This window comes from Vulpes vulpes, chromosome 1, assembly GCF_048418805.1.
Source record: "Vulpes vulpes isolate BD-2025 chromosome 1, VulVul3, whole genome shotgun sequence".
In the NCBI taxonomy this organism is placed as follows: Eukaryota; Metazoa; Chordata; class Mammalia; order Carnivora; family Canidae; genus Vulpes; species Vulpes vulpes.
This window is the reverse complement of record NC_132780.1, coordinates 14,958,358-14,978,532: the sequence shown is the minus strand read 5'-3', so window position 1 is coordinate 14,978,532 and position 20,175 is coordinate 14,958,358. Positions and strand designations below refer to the sequence as shown.

Sequence of the window (20,175 nt, the reverse complement as noted above, 5' to 3'; positions counted from 1 at the left end):
CCTCTGCCTCCACAAATCCACCTGGCTTGCCCTCACCTTCCTCAGGGCCCTGCTCCAGTCACCTCCTACAAGAGACCCGTCCTGAACACCCTGGTGAATATATCCCGGTTCGGTCATGCCCTGGCTCACCATCCCTTTGTGGATCATGCTGATTTTTCCACTTGTACGTTTCTTGTTCATTTCCCACCTCTGGACCCTAAGCTCCCTTAAAAGCAGGGATTGTGGTCTGTTTGTTCACTGCCTGGCATAGACTAGGGACCAAGAAAACAAATGCATACTGAATGATGAAATCCGGGAGGGCCAAGGAGAGAGTTACTGTGCTCAGCTTTGTGGTAACCTTGGTCTGTACTTCGGAGCCTGAACTTAACTCTACCTCCTTGATTCGAGAAACTGACATTAAAAATACACACAAAAAACCCCACAACCTATTCCAAGTGTCGATTCCAGTGAGTTCAGATCTAGTGATCATCTATGAAAATAATAATATAGCAGCAAACACCCACAGCGTGCCAGCACTACTGCCAGCAAATAATATATTCTACGAACCAGTAATAATAGCTATAATGATTCTCATAGCAGCCTTGTAAGGTGGGTCCTTTTGTTATCCCCATTTTACGGAGGAGGAAGCCAAGGCTCAGAGTGGTTCAGTAACTTGCCCCAGGTCACACACAAGAAGAGACAGAGTCAGGATCTGAACCTGGCAGTCTGGCTCCAGAATCTCTAAGTACTATATCTCTGAAAACATCATGAGGACTCTGGTTCTCCCTCAATGACCTATGCCCTCCAAGCTGACCCCCACCACAGCTGACCTCTGAAGCTGATGAGTGACCCCCGGTCCCTCACAATCTCAAGCATCCTCAAGGTCCCCAGTGGCCCCCCACCCCCCAGCCCGAGTCTGCGCTGACCCTGCCTTGAGCTGAGTGAGCGCTTCCTCTACGCGGGGCTGGTTGTAGCGCACCATGTAGCTGTGCATGTCGGGGTAGTTGCTTCGGATGTTCTTTTCCGTGGACCCGTTGGGCACCGTCCCAAACTTCAGGGGTGGGTACTGCTCCTGGGGCCGCTGGAACTGGGGCAGGATGGGAAGTTATTAGGGCGCCCCCCTGGGACCATCTGGGTCAAGGATATCCTTGACCCAGATGCTCTATTCTGGGGGACACCTGTCAACTGGCAGGCACCCTGGTCCAGAAGTGTTTCTCACATTTGCTCACCATGACCCTTTTCTACTCCCACCCAGCAGATACCTCTGCAGATATTCCCATATATGCATTCAGACATGCACACACGCACACTCACGTATATATACATAGTCAGGAGTAACACTGAAATATTTAACACCCACCATGGCCTGATCATGATCCAATCAGAAAAGACACTGGCTACAGAGTTTAAGAAGGGTCTCAGAGGCCTCTGATGGCCAGGCATTAACCCTTCACTTGGTGGGTCATGGGAAGTCCCAGAGGCAGAGGCAATTGCTATTTACCAATCCATTCAGAAATAGTTCACCCTTTTCTTTACAGAGAGAGAAAACTCCTGCATGTGTGAGCTGCAAGGTGGGCTGGGTAGGGGCAGAGGGAGAGCAAGAATCTTAAACAGATTCCATTCTCTGCCTGAGCCCAACTTGGGGCTCTCTCACAACCCTGAGATCATGACCTGAGCTGAAATCAAGAGTTGGATGCCTAAAAAAAAAAAAAAAAAAAAAAAAAAGAGTTGGATGCCTAACTCAGCCACCCAGGCGCCCTGATAGTTTACTCTTTTAACAAGAGACATAGCCATACAAGTGTGTGCTGGCTCAATGTCAAGCATTGTCAAGCATCTCAATGCATATATGATTAAAACAAGGATGCAAACATATTTTCTATTCTATTCAATTGGGGGAAAAAAATGCTTGTTGCAATCCACTGAACTGGTTTTTCAGCCTTTTAATAGGTCATGATGATACCCAGTTAACCGCTTTAGTCTCAAAGTGTGCTCTGCAAACCACCAGTCCCCGAATAAACTGTGATCTGTGATGAGGTAAGTATGGAAATTGAGAGAGTGAGCACTTAGAGCAATTAAAAAAAAAAAGATTTTTAAAATTTATTTATTTTTAAAGTAAACTCTACACCCAACAAGAGACTCGAACTTATGACCCCGAGATTAAGAGTTGCATGTTCTACCAATGGAGCTAGCTGGGCACCACACAGGTGAGAGCAATTTGACAGAATAATTTTATGTCTGTTGAAACTACATAAAAATTTGGGTTTGAATTGTGCATGTGTTGGTTTCCAATTTTATGTTTATTTTCTCACAATTTGTTTCTATTGTACTTTACAAAAGCATTGATCTCCACTGGAGAAAGTTCACAGTTTAGTCATTTTTCACAGTTTGAGAGAAATACTGGTCTAGAATATCCCATTTGACACAACTGCCCCCCAGAACATTTGGGGTCACTCTTCTCCTGGGAATATTTAAATAGTTTGTCGTGGGGGCACCTGGGTAGCTCAGTGGTTGAGCATCTGCCTTTGGCTCAGGTCGTGATCCTGGGGTCCTGGGATTGAGTCCTGCATCAGGCTCCCCACAGGGAGCCTGCTTCTCCCTCTGCCTATGTCTCTGCTTCTCTCTCTGTGTGTCTCTCGTGAATAAATAAATAAAATCTTAAAAAAAAAAAAGTTCATCATGAAACATCATCTTTCTCTTCCAGAACATTCTATTCTACCATTTTGGAACTCTTTCTGGGGAAATACCCCCAGGAATCCTTTTCTGACGTCCTTGGTGCCAAACTCTGACCTGACCTTCAACCATAGCCAACTTCCCCTCTCCCCGGACACACACACCTTTCGGTCACTGAGCCCGGACACGGTGTCCACATACTCCTCCTGGATCATGAAGGCGGCCAGGTTGGCTGTGTAGCTGGCGAGGAAGATGACAGCGAAGAAGGCCCACACCAGCACCATGATTTTGCTGGTGGTCCCCCGGGGGTTCTCCACGGGCACGGAGTTATTGAACACCAGGGCCCAGAGCAGCCAGATGGATTTCCCAATGGTGAAGGTTGAGCCGCCAGGCCCTGCAGGGGGCCATGAGGGGGGACATGGACCCCAAATCCCTTCTACTCCATGAGGGAGCAGAAAGAACTACAATTCCCAGGAGCCCCCAAGACCTTTGGCACTGCCGGGCTCTCCCCCAGGGGCTGTTGGGAAATGTAGTTCTCTCTGCGGTCTGGGTGCTCTGAGGTAATGGAAGAAGGGGACTCACGCTTGCCCGTGGCCAAGCTGCGGTTGTAGCCCACTGGACTGAGGTACTCAAAGATGAAAACGGTGACGGCGACCACAGTGAGGCACATGACGAACATCATCACCCACACGGCAGGGCTATAGGGCTCTGAGGGCAAAGGGGTGTGGGGTCATGGCTTGGCCAAGCAAAGGATTGGGGGGATCACAGACATGTGAACAGGATGCATTGCAGATCTGACCTTGTCCATCTGTCCCCTTCCTGGGCTCCCCATCTCAGGGACAGCCTCATTGCCTGTTCAGATCCCTGGGAGACAGTCTCTCTCAAAGACAGCCAATTCAACCATTATATACCCTAAATATTTCCTGAGCCAAATATATCCTAAATGTTTCCTGAGTCCCAGACCCAAGTCTCCACCAGGGCCACTCACCATGTTTTACACCAACACCTAGGCCCACCTTCCATCCAGTCACAACCCACCCACCCCATTTGCCAGCCTTGTCCTCACCTTCCTTCCCTCCCCCCTCAGCTCCAGCCTGTCCCCCCACCACTGCCCCCCACTTTGGCCTTCCCTCCCCATTCTCTCAGCCAACAGCCTCAGGCCTCATCCTCTCCTCTCCTCTGGGGCATCCCCACCCCAGCTCTGCAGCCCTAGAAGCTCCTCCTGCACCCAGAGGTGACCTGGTCTCTCCCCTGCTCAGAGCCTTCTGTGGCTCCCCACAGAAGGGAGCCAAGAACCCACAAGCCTTGACGGGCCAGAACTCACAGTTCCAGAACAAGCCTCACCCTCCCTGCCTTATCTCCACCACTCCCCTGCCAGGGGCACCATCCTGACCTATCTACCAGACAAACTCACATCCATGTGTCTCCTCCTCACACTGCGTCTGGGAGTTCACTGACAATAAACCCAATCACCACTTCCTTGAGATTCGTACCAGGTGCTCTGACCTCCCTGGGCCAAAGCACAGGCAGCCAGGACTGCCCCTGTCACAGCAAGGTCACCACCATGGACTGTCATGGTGGCATCTTGGGGACACTCCTGTTGCTTCCACTGGGCAACGTGATGGGACAGAAATATGACCTTGTCACTTCCCTGCGGAAGGCAGGGGCCCCATGCCGTGCATCTCAGGGTGCCCTGCAGAGACCTTGGGGCAAACAGACAGCCACAGAGAGACTCTTGGCAAAATATACAGAAAGCAAACACAAAGGAAGAGATGTCCCTTCTCCCAGCCTTCCCATTCCCAGGAGCTTTGCCCAGACTTCAGAGAGCAAGAGGGAACTGACGTGACCTGCTCCTTGGCCTGATGTGCACTTTTCCTTCTCTTTGTCTCCAAATTCAGGGAGATCCCTACCCGATCCACTCACGGCCACCAACCCATCAGGTACCAGCTTCCTAACCACACCCCAAGCCTGGTTCCTCGCCTCACCCTCACTGCCATCTTCCTATCCCACACCCACCTCCTCTGCACAGACCTTTGCCTTCTCGTGGGCCTCCTGCTCCCAACTGTCTCCAGTGGGATATTTTCAAAGCCTAGATCTGATCATATATCACCTCCCCCACCATCTACAGTTAAAAACCTTGGCCACTGCCATAAGGGTAAAACCCAGCTGTCTTACCAGAGCCACTAAGGCCCTGCACTTCCCTCTTAACTCTTGCCTCCCACCCCTTCCCATCACTCACTGCCCCTTCCAGCCACACAGATTTCCAGACATTTCCCAAACATTCCATACACATTCCTACCTTGGGGGTCTTTGTCTCAGCTGATCCCTCTACCTGGATCTCTGCCAGGTTCTCTAGCCCGATCTCCAAAGGGGTCTTCTTGCCCATCCCTGGCAGCACCAATCCCTTCCTCTCCAACTCCTCACCCCTGCTTAATCGCTTATACTATTCATCACCACCTGAAGTGATCTTGTCCATGAATCCCCTTAGGAGATGATTTTGTCTTCCCCACGAGGCCAAGGGCTCTTAGAGGAGCTTGTGTGCACACCCCAGCACCTGGCCCATGATAGGTGCTCAGTAAACACTGAGAAGTGAGCAGAGCACTTAGCCTGTGCCACTTTCATGTCAATCTCTTTCCCTCCTCTCATATATACAGGAGAAGAATTGAAACTTGTGGGGCCTGAAGCTTATACAATTTGGAGGGTTGTCTTTAATAAAAGAGAACATAAAATTACAAATAGGAGAATACACGGTGCAGGGCCTTGAAGAGAAGGCGCAAGCGAAGGCTCCTGGAGTTCCAGTTTCCTTGGCCTCGTGGTAAACCTGCTGCTCCCATTTCACAGACTGGGAAACCAAAGCTCAGAAGGGATACCGCTTCGCCAGCCACACCGCTGGGACGGGCAATCCCGGGATGGGAACTGGGCACACAGCCGCCCCAGCGTTGCCGCCCCCGGGGCCCCGGCTCACCGAGGAAGGCCGAAGGCGACACGGTGCCGTTGCTGCGCGCCACCATGACGCTGATGCCCGTCTCCACGAAGGGGACGGAGAAGTCCACGATCTCGGACCGCTCCTCGTTGATGGTGAGGGAACCGATGGCCATGTCCGCGCGCTGGTAGAACACCTGGGGTGAGGACAAGGCGGGTGAAGGAACCTGGCTGGCTCGAGCACATGGAGGAGGATGGTGGGGCAAGACTGGCCCCGGCGGGCCAGTGACAGGGTGAGAGAGAGGGCTGGAAGGGTGGCAGGGTGGCTGAGGGGGACGCAGAGTGGAGCAGGAAAGGAGGAGGTGAGAGTCAGGGGTGGAAAGAGGTAGTAGTCCCAGGCCGGGGCATGCTCCCAGAAAAAGCTCTCGGGATTTGGGCTCCATCCTCTGGGCCCCTTCTCTTAGGCGGGCCACCCATCTAGCCCCGCCCCTCCGCCCACAGGTCCCCCTGGTGGCCCCGCCCCTGCCGAGGAGGGCCTTGGGATGGCCCCGCCCCCAGCGCCGTGGCCCCGCCCCGGCCCCGCCCCCTCCCGGCCCCGGTCCAGGCGCGCCCCACCTCGCCGATCATGCCGTTCCAGACGCCGTCGATCTTCTTTCCGTGCTTGCCGTTGGTGACCAGGTAGAGGTCGTAGCTGAAGCCGATGGTCTGCGCCAGCCGCTTCAGAATGTCGATGCAGAAGCCCTTGCAGCACCGCTTTTCCGGGCGGGGGGCGTCCGGGGGAGGGCTGCGGGGAGCGAGCAGGCTTGGGGATGCTGGGGACCCCCCACTTCAGACTCTCCCATGAGATGAGGGTATGGAGAGAGAGACAAGCAGCAGCTAAAAACTATAGTTAGCGCTTTCTGGGGAAACAGGCTCAAAGGAGTTCCGTGACTTGTCTAAGGTGACTAAGCTGGAGGGCTCTGTGGGTCCTGAGTTCCGAGGGAGGAGGGGGCTGGGGCCAGGACTGCTGGGCTTCAAGGGATTTTGAAGCCGAACTCCCAGAGCCGGGGCTGTCACCTGTGGGTGCGGTTGAGCTGGCTCCGGCAAGGCACGGAGTCTCGGATGCAAGTGCCACTGATGGGGTCGGCCGGCTCCACAATGACAAAGGGCCTCTCCTCCAGCGTGGCGACGGTCAGGTGCTGCGTGTCGTCCACCGGCTGCAGGAAGCGGCCGTAGCGGGACCACAGCGGGTACTTTAGGCGGAGAGTCTGCTGCTCCCAACTGCCCACCTTGGACAACAGAGAGATTCAGGCTCAGGTGCCGGGACTTTGCTGGATGTCCTGGCCATCACGGCCCTCCATCCTCAGAACCCGGGCTCCCAGCTCCTTCTCCATTAGGTCCTGGAGTCTAGGCCCCATTTCCCTCCTCCTCTTAGAACGCATGGGTCTGGGTTCCCACTTATTTCCCCAGGACCTAGGAGTCTGGGCTCCTTTCTCCCACAGAAGCCAGACTCCGTGGGCTCAGCTCTCATCTCTGTCAGGCCCAGGGGCCTGGGCCCCACCCCCTTTCCCATGCCTGAGGTCGGGGCTGGGACTCACCACCTCCCAAGTCCTATCCCTGGTGAGGGAGATGACCACCAGAGAGGGGTTCACCAAGAAGCCATCCTCATTGAAGGAATAATCCCGGTTATCCCAGGTAATATTCATGAAATACCTGCCCAGGAGGAAGGGAGGGGTCATGTGGGTACTTGGACTGCACCTACGTGGCTGAAGACAGAGAAAATCTCCTCTCTACTGACCAGCGCCAACCCCTAGCTGGAATTTCTCCCCAACGATCCTGAACAGTCAAATACTCCTCTTTGGTGTTTAGCACTCTCTGCTCGCTGCCCAGTACCCCCTGATCAAGGTCGCAGACCTTCAGCCTGACTTAGAGCCCCTGTGTGTTCTGGCCCCATCTGCCTGCGCAGCCCCATCTCTGATCTCTGCCTCCCCTCACACTCCTTCTACCCCAAGCCCTTTTTGTATCCCACTGACCCTGAATGCAAAGAGTCCCCGAAACATATCAAGCAGTTTCCTATCTCTAGGCCATTGTAGGTGTCTGTCTGCCTCAAAAATGTTTATTCTCTCCCTTCTCACCCTGATTGACTCATGTCTTGAAGATTCAGCTCAAGCGTCTCTTTCTCTGGGAGGAGCCCCAGAAGGTCTCTGCACCCCTAGATAATCTTCATGATGCAATGGTACCTGTACTATGAATGCCTGTCCCATGGCCCTGGTCACTGTGAAATACCCTCAACTGCCATCCTCACCTTCTCAACAGCCCCTCTGCCCCCCTGCCCAGGCCATCAGTCCCCAAATGCCACCTTCCTACCCCCAGGATCTCTCCATGTCATCCCTCCTCTCCATCAGCACAGACCCCCTGGATCTGTGCCCCAGCCTCCTGCCTGGCCCCCAACCTCCATTCTTTCTCTTCCAATCTGTTCCACACTCCCCTCCAGAGGGGTCTTTCTGGATACAAAACTGACTCCACTTCTTTCCTGCTCATAACCCACCCATGGCTCCCCAGTGCTCCAGAACAAAGTCCAGGGATTCAAGGCCTTTGTGAGCTGGCCTCATGTACCCCCACCCCCCAGCCTCATCACCCCCAATCCTAATTCTCCTACCCTTCATCCACCCTGAGCTATGGCAGTCCTGCCAGCCTGCCTGAGTTTTTCTCCTCTCTGGGCCTTTGCGCGATGCTGTTCCCTTTGCCTAGGAATACTCACTGTTTTTGGAGAACTCCTAACTGCTCTCAGAATCAAATCTGAACCCCCTAGCCTGGCCAAAAATGCCCTACATGAGCTTGGGTCTGGATGGGCCTCCTTTGTTTCTCTATACTCTGTCCCCCGCCTAGCTCACTTAGCTCCAACCACAATAGCTTTGTTTCAGGCTCCCAAATAGGCAATCCCAGCCCCAGGGCCTCTGCACCTGCTGTTCCCCCTCCCTTCTCTTCATTCAGATCTTCCAACAGTTGGCTCTTTCTCTTTACCCAATTTTTTTTTTAATTCCAAATTTCACCTACTCAGAAAGACCTTTTCAGACGACCTGACCTAACCTAGCACCCTGGGTATTTCTTATCACCTTCTACCTGCTTTATCACCTGCTAATATTTTTTTTTCTTTGTCTCATTTGTCCCCCGTAGGAGATTGTAAACTCTGTGAGAGCAGGGACCTTGTTCAACACCATGTACCCCAGTGCCTAGAGCAGTGCTTGGCACATAGCAGACTCTCATAAAATAAAGACTCATTCAATAAATGAATGAATGAGCAATTCATCTGTCAGGTCTCAGCTTATAGATGTCTCCTCCTCTTGGAGAACTCCCTGACTCCATAGGCTGCCTGTGACTGAGTAGCCTAGTTTGTTTGTTTGTTTTTTAAAGATTTTGTTTATTTATTTGAGAGAGAGAGAGAGAGAGAGAGAGTGTGTGTGTGTGTGTGTGTGTGTGAGAGAGAGAGAGAGAGAGAGAGAGAGAGAGAGAGAGAGAGAGAGCATGAGCAGGGGGGAATGGCAGAGGGAGAGGGAGAAGTAGGGTCTTTGCCTGCAGGGAGCTCAATGTGGGGCTTGATCCCAGGACCCTGAAATCATGACCTGAGCTGACAGATGCTTAAGTGACTGAGCCACCCAAGCACCCCTGAGTAGCCTCATTTGGAGGCTGATTGGGGCCAATGAAATTCCTCTTTTGGGAAGACGTTGGCTGTGAGACTTGGGGTGGGGGATGGGTGGTAGACAGGCTGGGATGAAATGGTGAGTATTAGCAGAGAGCAGAAATTCTGTGCAAAGAGAAGAACTGGACAGCCTCTGGAAGTGGCAAGTCAGACAGAGAGAGAGGGAGTGGCAGGGGCAGGCAGAGTAAGAGGGAGACAATCAGAAAGAGATGAAAGCGTAGCTGGTCCCCAGGCTTGGCCTCAATTCCTGGTGTCTGGGTTTCTGTGCGTGTTTGTTTTTCCAATAAACCCCCTTTTCCCTTAGGAAACTTGAACGAGACTCTGCTTCCTGCAACCAGAAATGTCCAGGCTCAGACAGCATTCCTGCTGGTGCTCCCACAATGCCCGGGCCACCTCCATGATTGCAAGCATCCCACTGTGTTGTCATTATCCCATCCCTGTCTGTCACCCCTACAGGACCCTGTGTTCTTTGAAGAGAAGTCCATGGTCTTATTCATCTCCATGTTCCAAGCGCCCAGCATGGGCCCTAGTTCCTAGCAGGTGCTCAGTAAGTATTTATGAACGAGGGATGCTTTTCTCACCCTCTTGTCCCCGGGTCCTGTCCCTCACGTCACCCGATTCTCAATTCTCCTCCCCTCAGTTGTCTTCTCCACTCATCACCTCTTTCCAAGCTCAGCCTGTTCTCATTTCCGGATGAAAGGCCTCCCCTTCCACTGTTCCATCACCAAACTCATCAATTTCTCATCGCCAAAGCTTCCTATGGTGGTGATGCTGTTTCCCACCAAACCCTGTTCTCTTCTAAAACAACAGCATGCAAGCCGGGGCACACACCTGTCCAGCTAGAGTCCGCATGCACTTCCCAGTCCTCAGGGCAGCTAGCCCAGGCCACATGCAGGTGCTAGTCAAGCAGAATGGAAGTCTAAACAACCTCACGGATGTGCCTGTAAGCAACCAATAAGGCAGCCCTGGCCGCCTGACTACATCCCCGATGTGTCCCTTGCCCCAAAGGAAATTGCTTGCTCCCCAGTTTCTCTCTTTTTCCCCTTTCTCATGAGCTAGAATTCAGACCCAGCTTCAAATGTGCAAAGAAGGTGGCAGAGCAACAAGGTGGGAGGGTCCTAGGTCCCTGACAGAGCCTCCTGATAGCTGAAACACTCATTTCTGGGTTGTTGTTTGTTTGTTGAAGATTTTATTTTTTAAAAGATTTATTTATTTATTCATGAGAGACAGAGAGAGAGAGAGAGAGAGAGAGAAAGAGAGGGAGAGAGGCAGAGACATAGGCAGAAGGAGAAGCAGGCTCCATGCAGGGAGCCTGATGTGAGACTCGGTCCCAGATCTCAGGATCACACCCTGAGCCGAAGGCAGGCTCTCAACCACTGAGCCACGCAGGCATCCCATTTTTTTTTTTTTTTAAGATTTATTTGAAGATTTTATTTTTAAGTGATTGTACCCATGTGGGGCACAAACTCACATTCCTGAGATGGAGAGTTGCACGCTCTACCAAGTGAGCCAGCCAGGGGCCCCTCATCTCCGGATTGTTCAGTGAGGGAGAACAGCTTCTAGATTGTTTGGGCCCCTGTGGGGCTGGGTCATTCTGTTACTGAAATTCAGCCTCTACTCCAGGGAATTTCGTCATCTCTTGAGGTGCTATCAAGTATAGGATATATCTCTAGTTTTTGGTACCACAAAGAAAGAAAAAAGTGCTGCCAGAGAAACCATGATAAGCCATCAATTGTAAGGTGTATCTTCTTCTTCTTCTTCTTCTTCTTCTTCTTCTTCTTCTTCTTCTTCTTCTTCTTCTTCTTCTTTTTTGGTAAGGTATATCTTGATTTCAAAGACATTAAACCATGGGGAGAGGCACCTGGGTGGCTCAGTGGCTGAGCATCTGCCTTTGGCTCAGGTTGTGATCCCGGGGTCCTGGGACTGAGTCCCGCACCAGGTTCCCCGCAGGGAGCCTGCTTCTCTCTCTGCCTATGTCTCTGTCTCTCTCTGTGTGTCTCTCATGAATACGTAAATAAAATATTTGAAAAAAAAAAAACGTGGGAAAAATTCATCTTAAAGTCATGAAATATCATAATACATTCATTGTGTCTTCGGTGCTTTTTCCAAATTACCTGATTTAGCCCCAGACAGGAGACTCAACTATATCCATTTTACAGAAAAGCAAACCAAGGCTCTGAGAGGGGACTTGACCCACTTGACGTTGCTCAGCCAGTGAGAAGCCCCAGGTAGTCAAGCTCTGGAGCCTTCCCACAGGCGTCCTGCACCAACTTCACTCACCTATGTAGACTCTCCCCTCGGTGGGTGCGGTTCTGGGCGCGACAGTCATGGCCGAGCTCTGGCAGGAAGCCATAGTCACGCAGCAGAGCCTGGGCACCTCTGGCCACCACGGCCACACCGGCTGCCACACGCCGGGCCAGGTCATCCCGCCAGCCAGCTGAGCGCACTGCGAACAGCCCGGCAGGCAGTGGGGCGCCTCCTGGCAGAAGAGGGGGCTCTCCAGGGGCGCCTGAGCCTCCGCCTCCAGCCAGCTGGGGCCCCACCATGAACCAGACGTAGCCAGGCCCAGTGAGGCCAGCCTCCTCGGCTGCCCGGAACACCGGCTCGGCTTCCTCCCGGGCACAGAACAGCAGGCGGATCTGTGCGCTGACGCTGCGGAGCTGGGCACCCAGCACGGCCTCGCCTGCTCCGGGGTCCAGCGTCAGTGCCCCACGGTGCTCCCAGCCCACCATGCTGCCATCAGTAAGCACCTCGATGTAGGACAGGAAGGCCCGGTGGCCGGGGGCACGCGTGGTCACTGCCACAAAGGATGTCCAGTCGTATTCCTCCAGCACCTCGAAGATGACCTGGAGCTGCTGCTCTGTGGAGGAGCCCAGCTGCAGGAAGGTGGAGCCCTTCTCCTGCGGGGGAGGAGGAGGAATGTCAGGCCTCCTGAGGTGGAGACCACAGGTCCCAGCAATCAGTAGGGGCCTTCAGTTCCCAGTGGTCAAGAGGGACCTCATCTCCCAGCAACTGATGAGGGCATCCCAGCTCCCAGTGGCCACCAGGGTGTCACAGCTCTCGATATGGCAACTGACTAGCTGTTCACCAAACCCCTCTCCTTTCCCCATGGATGCACAGAGCTGGGCCTGGGTTACGGTTAGCCATGTGACTGAGTTCTAGACTCATCGGTAAAAGCACTCCCCCATGCACCTTACTCCCTTCCCTGTCTGAGAACAGATGCAGTGGCCCCAGAAGAGAAAGAACTCAGAACTCCCAGGGGCTTACAGAGACACAAGAGGGAGGAGCCTGAGTCCCTGAGTCTTCACTGGGAGAAGAGCCTCCTCTAGTCAGGAATGCCTGTTTGGATTTTATATGAGTGAGAAACAACCTTCCATTGGGTTAAGCCACTGAGACATGCAGGTTTATCTGTTACAGCAGCTAACATCACCCTAGAACACACACAGCATCCAGGGAGGGAACTACAGTCCCCAGCATCCACTGAGGGACTACATCTCCCAGAATGCACTGAGGGTGCTGAAGGTACTGTCCTGTCCAGCAGGAAGCTGCTTTGCTGAGTGGATTTGCCCTTCTCTGGTTTTCCTCCTACCTCCCTGACTTCTGTTCCCTCTGTTGGACACTTCCTCAGAATTCTAAATGCAGAAGTGCCCTAGTCTTCTCTCTTCTTCTCTGTCCTCCTTCCCCGGTGATCTCAGCCAGACCCATGTGTTTAAATACCGTCTTCTGTGCTATCCAATATGGTAGCCGCTAGCCATCCGTTTAATTAAAATTAAATAACAGGGATCCCTGGGTGGCGCAGCGGTTTAGCGCCTGCCTTCAGCCCAGGGCGCGATCCTGGAGACCTGGGATCGAATCCCACGTCGGGCTCCCGGTGCATGGAGCCTGCTTCTCCCTCTGCCTATGTCTCTGCCTCTCTGTGTGTGTGTGTGTGTGACTATCATAAAATAAAATAAAATAAAAATTAAATAACATGGGATCCCTGGGTGGCGCAGCGGTTTAGCGCCTGCCTTCAGCCCAGGGCGCGATCCTGGAGACCTGGGATCGAATCCCACGTCGGGCTCCCGGTGCATGGAGCCTGCTTCTCCCTCTGCCTATGTCTCTGCCTCTCTGTGTGTGTGTGTGTGTGACTATCATAAAATAAAATAAAATAAAATAAAATAAAAATTAAATAACATGGGATCCCTGGGTGGCGCAGCGGTTTAGCGCCCGCCTTTCGCCCAGGGCGCGATCCTGGAGACCCGGGATCGAATCCCACGTCGGGCTCCCGGTGCATGGAGCCTGCTTCTCCCTCTGCCTATGTCTCTGCCTCTCTCTCTCTCTGTGTGACTATCATAAAAAAAAAAAAAAATTTAAAAAAAATTAAATAACATTTAGTTCCCTGACTGCACTAACCACACATCAAGTTCTCAATAGCCACACCGTGGCTAGTGGCCAGCCTGCCGGACAGAACAGATAGAGACCATCATTACCATTGCAGAAAGTTCTATTACCTCACATTGAATATGTTGATGGTGCCTCTCATCAGTCACTATACCTCTCTCATGAACTCCAGACAGACAAGACCTATCCCCCTTTTTACTCAACATCTATCTCCTCTTGGATTTCCAAGAGGCATCCTCAAATTACCATATCGAAACCAGAATTCTTGATCTTCTACACTCCCTCCACTCCAGCCTCAAACCTGTTGCCCATCTTCCATTCCTTATTCACCCAGCTGCTCAGTTACCAACATCAAATCACCCTTTCCCCCTCTTTCCCTTACACCCAGTCCAGGCCATCTTCTAGTCTTCTCAGCTCCCTGCTCAAAACATAACCTCATTCTTCATGACAGCCCCATCCCAACTTTTGTGATCTCTATTTTGCTTGGACAACTGTAACAGCTTCCTGACCCCTCTCTGCTCACATTTTTGCATTTTCCAGCCCATTCTCCATCAGCAGCCAGAGTCATCTTTTCAAAATATTAATTGGATCGAATCCCTTCCCGGTTGAGAATCTTCCAATAATTCTACCTTAGAGTCAAAGCCAAAGCCCTTACTGTGGCCCACAGGCCCTGTACAATCTGGCCTTCTTTGCCTCTCTGACCTCATCTCCCACCACCCCCACCTCTTTGTTCTTCCTCAAACACAGCAAGTTCCTTCCAGCTTGGCCCCTAGCAGTTGCCTCTCCCAGGGAAACTCTCCCCCAGCTCCTGCATGCTGGACCTACCACTTCTCATTTTTCAGGTCCAGGTTCATTGCCACCTCCTCAGGGAGGCTTCTCCTGACTGCCATCCTATCTTTGCTCCAGGACAGATTTCACGATTTGTTATTTGCTTTCTATCTGTCCATTAGAATGCAAGCTCCATTAAGAGCAGGGATCTTGAGGCACCTCGGTGGCTCCCCTACAGGGAGTCTGCTTCTCCCTCTGCCTATGTCTCTGCATCTCTCTGTGTATCTCTGATGAATCAATAAATAAAATATTAAAAAAAAAAAAGCAGGGATCTTGTCTTTCCCCTCCCCTTTTCATAACTAGATTTTCCTGGAACCTAAAACAGCCCTGACACAGAGTCAGCTCTTGATAAGAGGAAGTGGACTTTCTTCCTAGGCGTGTACCTATGGTTATATGTGTAGGAGATAGGGCAGTTGTCCTGAGCCGATGAGTATGCAAAGAGAATCCTGAGAGGATCTCATCCTTGGCAAGTGGAGATGTGCTGAGGGGACCACGTTCCCAGCATTCAAAGGAGGCACGGTGGCTCTGTGAGGATCACTTTTTTTTCCATCCAGAGATACTGAAAGGACTACCTTTGCCAAAAGGCAACAAGTGTACAATGAGCGGGCCATGGTTCCCAGATGACAATCAACAGTGGCCCACACTTCTCAGCAGCAATGGAGGCAGGAGGGACCACATCTCTTGGTATGCCATAAAGGTGGCAGCCAGGGAGCTATAAGATCACTTGAAGGTGATGATCTGCCTACAAATCTCTGGACAACTCCTGTCTAAAGGAAGAAAGTTGGCCAGAGGCCCTTCCCAGAATGCTCTGGACAGGAGAGAACTACAAGTCCCAGGATGTCCTAGAGCCAATGGCCCTTACAGTAGGGAACTAGTGGGAATTAGGCTCCACCCACTCAGATGGCCCCATTCGCCCCGTTACACTGGCCCCACCCCTAAGCAGGCCCCGCCCCTTCTCAAACACCTCTTAGCCTATCCCTTCTTCTTCTCAATGCGCACACCAGGCTTGGTCCAGTTTTATCCTTTCTGACCAAAAGTCCACTCCAGCTGGTCCCCCTGTGCCCTCGGGCAGCAGGCCTCTTTCCAGGCCACAGCCGGCTCCAGCCTCTGCCCCCTCTCTCCTGCAGGCTCCTGGATTTGACTTCTCAGTGGCTGGGCCGGCCTCTCTGGTGGGCCTTCATCCTCCCAGGCCAGGCCTACTCCCCGGATTCTCGCTTCCCATGCCTTACAGCTGGGGCATGCCGCTGTGTGAACCCCACTCCCGGGATTGTTGCCCACTCTAGACCCGCCCCTTTAGCCCAGAGCATAAGCCCTGCCATCTTCCTGGCCTCTCTCCATGCCACTTCCCTAACTGCCCTCGCCCCACTTCCTGGGCAACTGGTCTGCCCTTCGCCAGGCCACCCGCGACCTCTCCCCTCTCCCAGTCCTCCTTTCACCGGATGGCTCCGTCCTCCTACCTAGACCTCTAAAGCCCTCCCTGACCTCAGTACCCTCTTTCCTGGCCCTCTCCCCTCCAGGTTCCTGTCTCCTCACCAGATCTCACCCCCTCCTGAACCCCATTCCTTTCCAGCTGACCCCTCCCTTGCTAATCCCCAGATCCCCCTCCACCCTCAGAGCTTGCCACCTCAGGCGGGTCCCATTCTGTTCCTGGTCCCGCCTCTTCCCCAGACTCCACTCCCTCCGCCGACTCCTGCAGACCCTGGGGTCTGGGAGGTCAGTCCCCCAGCACGCCCCCCTCCCCGTGTAGGCCCCGCCCCTTACCCGGACCTGACTCCACCCCCGGCCCCCCCCCCCGGGACGCCGACCCTCCGGCCTAGCCCCGCCCCCCGCGGCTGGCCCCGCCCCCCGCAGGTCGCGCGCACCTTGGGCGTGAGCACGAGCGCGGCGCCGCCGTGCACGGCCACGATGGGCAGCGAGGTCTGCGCCGACAGGAAGTCGAGGATGGGCGCGACGGCGGGCGCGCGCGAGTCGTCCTCGAACACGACGCCGTGCACGCGCAGCCCCGACAGCAGGTCGCAGAGCTGCAGCACGAGGCTGCGGGGGTCCGAGCCGTTGAGCACCAGCGCCACCGGTCGCACGTCCAGGCCCGGGCTGCGCACGGCTGCCGCCACGGCCGGACCCAGGCGCGCCGCCTCGGTCGCGTACGCGGGTCCCGAGAACACGAGCGCCACGTTGAGCGGCCGCGCCCCGCCGGGGCCCCCGCCGGGCCCGCCGGCCCCGCCCGGTCCCGGCGCCTCCTCCGGGAACGGGCTGGCGCAGGCCAGCGCCAGCAGCAGCAGCATCTTAGCGGGGCCCCGAGGGCCGCGGGGGCCACCGGCGCCGCGCATCGCCTGCGGGCCCCTCCGGGCGGCCTCTGATGCGGGGGCAGCGGGCGCGCAGAGCCGTGGAGACCCCCGGAGCGGAGAGGGACACAAACGGGAGGAGGACACAGAGAGGGGGAGACAGAGACAGGGGACAAGGTGTGGAGAGACACGGAGAAGGGGAGACACAGGGAGGGAGAGGCGCAGAGATAGGGAGGAGAGGGAAAGGTTGGAATAATAGAGACGGGGAGCGACGGAGAGGGAGACAGACACCGGCCAAGGGAGAGCCAGAACCAGGGAGAGCAGAGACGAAGGGGGAGACACCGAGTCAGGGAAAGAGGAGGTGGGTAATGGGGACAGAGAAGATCCAGAGATAGGGATAGAGAGGCTCAGAGTGACAGAGATGGAGAGAGGAAGGAGGCAGAGAGAGATAAGACGGAGGGACAGAAATAGGGAGGGAATGATGAGGCAGGGGGAGATGCGGAGATGGACACGGAGGGCGGGTGAGATAAGAGAGACGAGAAAGTTGGACGGAGAGAGGAAGATGGAAAGAAGCCCAGAAAGACGGAGACGGACCCCACGGCCACCAAGAGACATGGACACACAAGAGATGGAGAAACAGGCAGAGCCGATTGAGGGAGGAGGCAGGCAGAGCAGACAGGAAACATAGGAAGACAGAAATAGCGAACCAAGGCAAAGATCAAGACCCCCACCAGGGAGGTGCCCAGCACAGACATGAAAGGAAGGCCGGGAAGGCGGGTGGCAGGAGGGATCAAAAATAAAAGGAAGAAAAAGTGAGGGGAAAAAAATGAGAAAGGGAAAGGGGGTCAGGTGTGTGGGGGGAGAGAAATAAGAGAGAAAAAGAAATGAGCGGGGCATCCCAAGGAGAGAGAACACCCCCCAGGACCTTACCCCCCACCTCGACCACAACCCCCAAACTGTCTTTGTCCCCTTACTCTGTCCCTATCCCCCCATTGTCAGTGAGAGCCAAAGAGAACAGCCACCCAGGCTGGGTTGCAGGGTTGGGGGGCACAGCTGTGAGAGCGGGGGGGGGGGGGGGGGGGGGGCGGGGCGGGGGTCCCTGGCTCCCAGCCCAGAGCAATTTAGTAAATTAGAGGAAATACAGCCATCTCTTCCTGTGTCCCCTGTTGAATGCTAGCTGCCTGGGGTGGTCGGGCGGGGAGCCCAGACTCCTGGCACCGGGGGCCTGGACTCCCAGCTCCCAGAGAGAGATTAGAGCGTGCACTAGGGGCTTCCTGAAAGGGTGAGGGTCCAGATGGGGGAGAGTTCTCTCTTGGCTGTCAATCAGGCTCCTGTCCGGTTGCCATGGCAGCACAGGCCTCCTCTACCCCACAGATAGTCGGGGTGGGGGGAAAGGCCCACACCCCCCCCCTGCCTAGAGGCCTCACTCCCCCCACCACCACCTGCCTTCCCAGGGATCCTGGACCACTGTCTCCCAGGGAGGGGGGTGGGGACTCCTAATGTGCCCATCCCTCCCAAATCCTGGCTCCCCTGGCCCCTCCTCTCCTCTGCCCTTCCCCAAGCAGCTGGCTCAATCAGCGCTCAGAATAGCCCCCCCCACCCCAAAATAACCCACAGCTGTGGCCTGGCCCCTGCGGGGTTAACACTCACTCTCTCCTCCCTTCCTGGTGGCTTCTCCTCCCTCAGACCCTCCTCTGCCTATCCCAGACCCACCCCTGCTTGGCCTCTGTCCTTGGGCACCCCAGGGTCCTGCTCCCTGCAGAGGCCCAGGAAGGTAGCTCCTGCCCCACCCTTCTTAGGAAACTGGATGCCCAGTCCTCTGTTGGGGAGGACAGTCTCCCACCCCTCAAAGATCTAAGTAGTGGCCCCAGCTGCTGGGGGACTCTGGAGGCCCAATGGAACCTATGCCCTCAGGGATCACATTCCCCAGGCCCCCAACCTCCACCTCATCTCAGTCCCCAGATCCATTCCATGGGGCCCAAGAGCCAAACCCTCCTTGTCCCTTGCCCTGTCAGAGACTCAGGAGGCTGGGCCCCCAGCCTCCTCTTCCCTCAGACACAGAAGCTCTAACTTCTCCCATAAAGACTCAAGAGTCTTGGCTCTCGGCACCCTCCTCCTCCCAGACCCAGGAGTCCAGGGGCTCAGTTCTGCCCTCTCCGAGGACCCAGGAGTCTTGGCTCCCTCCTGCCCCTAGACTGGGTGCCCAGCCTCCTCTCTGCCCAGAAACCAGGAGTGCAGGCCCAGAGCCCCTTCCTCCCCTAAGGATCCCCTTTATGCCTCAAACTCTATCAGTCCCAACATCCTGTGAGCACCCCCCATTCCCCCGCCAGCTCCAGCCTCCTGTCGCCCCACTCGGGTCCTGGACACAGCACAGCTGTCCCCCAGCTAAGGAGGAGGAGGGTGCCAGAGATTCCTGGGGTGTCCCTGTCTCCAACACTACCCCCCCCACAGCCCATCACAGAAGAGAGGAGAGGCCACTTTGATCAACAGCCCGCCCCCCCCTCGCGTCGTGCTGCAGACGGCATCCCGTCCCCCCCCAACACCATTCTCTCCCCACCCTAATCCGGTGCTCAGAACAGGCTGGAAGGGTATTCCAGAAGCTTGAGGAAGGGGTGATAGCTTGGGGCGAGGGGTGCTTGGGGCCTGGATGCCCTCAAGGTCCTTGGCGGGGGTATTAATAGCAGACTCATAGCTCTGAGAAGGGAGGGGAGAGCGAGAGGAGAGAGGGAGAGGGACAGCCAGCGAGGGGGGAGCCCGATGCGGGCAGGGGGATGCAGAGGGAAGATGGGATGGAGAGACGGGGGGATAGAGATATGGGGTGTCAGGTATGCGGGGCTGGGGAGAGGGTGCAAAGTGTCAGAGAAATGGGGGGTTAGGAGGTCTGAGGAGCAGGGACCCAGAAGAAAGGGGCTCAGAGAGGGAGAAAGAGGGGGCAGAGGAGAGTCCCCAGGAGACAAGGGAGCCCGCCAGGGGCAGAGACCCCTGCTCACCATGCAACCCCCCCTCCTTCCCTGAGGCCCCTGGCCAACTTTCCCTGTCCTAGATCTGGGGGTCCACATACCCCCACCCCCGCAGTCCCTTCCCGGGCCTTACCTTTTCATGACCCTGTTCTGTGGGGGGTATTGCGGGGGGGCAGGACCGGAGCCCAGAGTCCAGCGACCCGAAGATTCCGCGGAGGGCTCAGGGAACCGCTGGGGGCCAGGCCCCAGGGCGGCGGTGGCGGCAGCGGTGGCAGCGGTGGCGGTGGCAGTGGCGGCGGTGGGGACCTCCTGCCCGTCCCTGGCTCCGGCTCTCCCTCCTCGTCTTCGGTCCCGTCCTGCCCTGTCTGTCCCCCAAGGTTGCGGCCACCCCAACTAGGCGAGGACGCCGCTACACATGTTGCGCTAGAAGTTGGGCCCCGGACATTGCGGAGGCTGTCGGGGTGTCCTCTCGCCG

General features: G+C 55.2%; 1 protein-coding gene across 1 annotated transcript in view; it reads right to left on the bottom strand.

Annotated features, from left to right (window-relative positions):
* Positions 1 to 19,941, bottom strand: part of GRIN2D (glutamate ionotropic receptor NMDA type subunit 2D) — a 35,514-nt gene extending 15,573 nt beyond the window's left edge. The window contains exons 1-10 of the mRNA XM_072756209.1: positions 19,834 to 19,941; positions 16,321 to 16,811; positions 11,531 to 12,150; positions 7,149 to 7,263; positions 6,628 to 6,839; positions 6,187 to 6,355; positions 5,615 to 5,768; positions 3,232 to 3,357; positions 2,814 to 3,043; positions 906 to 1,066 (exon numbers count right to left, since the gene is read on the bottom strand). Of these exons, the coding sequence (XP_072612310.1) occupies positions 906 to 1,066; positions 2,814 to 3,043; positions 3,232 to 3,357; positions 5,615 to 5,768; positions 6,187 to 6,355; positions 6,628 to 6,839; positions 7,149 to 7,263; positions 11,531 to 12,150; positions 16,321 to 16,785 (2,252 nt within the window). The 5' untranslated portion in view covers positions 16,786 to 16,811; positions 19,834 to 19,941. The remainder of the gene's footprint in view (positions 1 to 905; positions 1,067 to 2,813; positions 3,044 to 3,231; positions 3,358 to 5,614; positions 5,769 to 6,186; positions 6,356 to 6,627; positions 6,840 to 7,148; positions 7,264 to 11,530; positions 12,151 to 16,320; positions 16,812 to 19,833) is intronic.
* Positions 19,942 to 20,175: the final 234 nt, after the last annotated feature.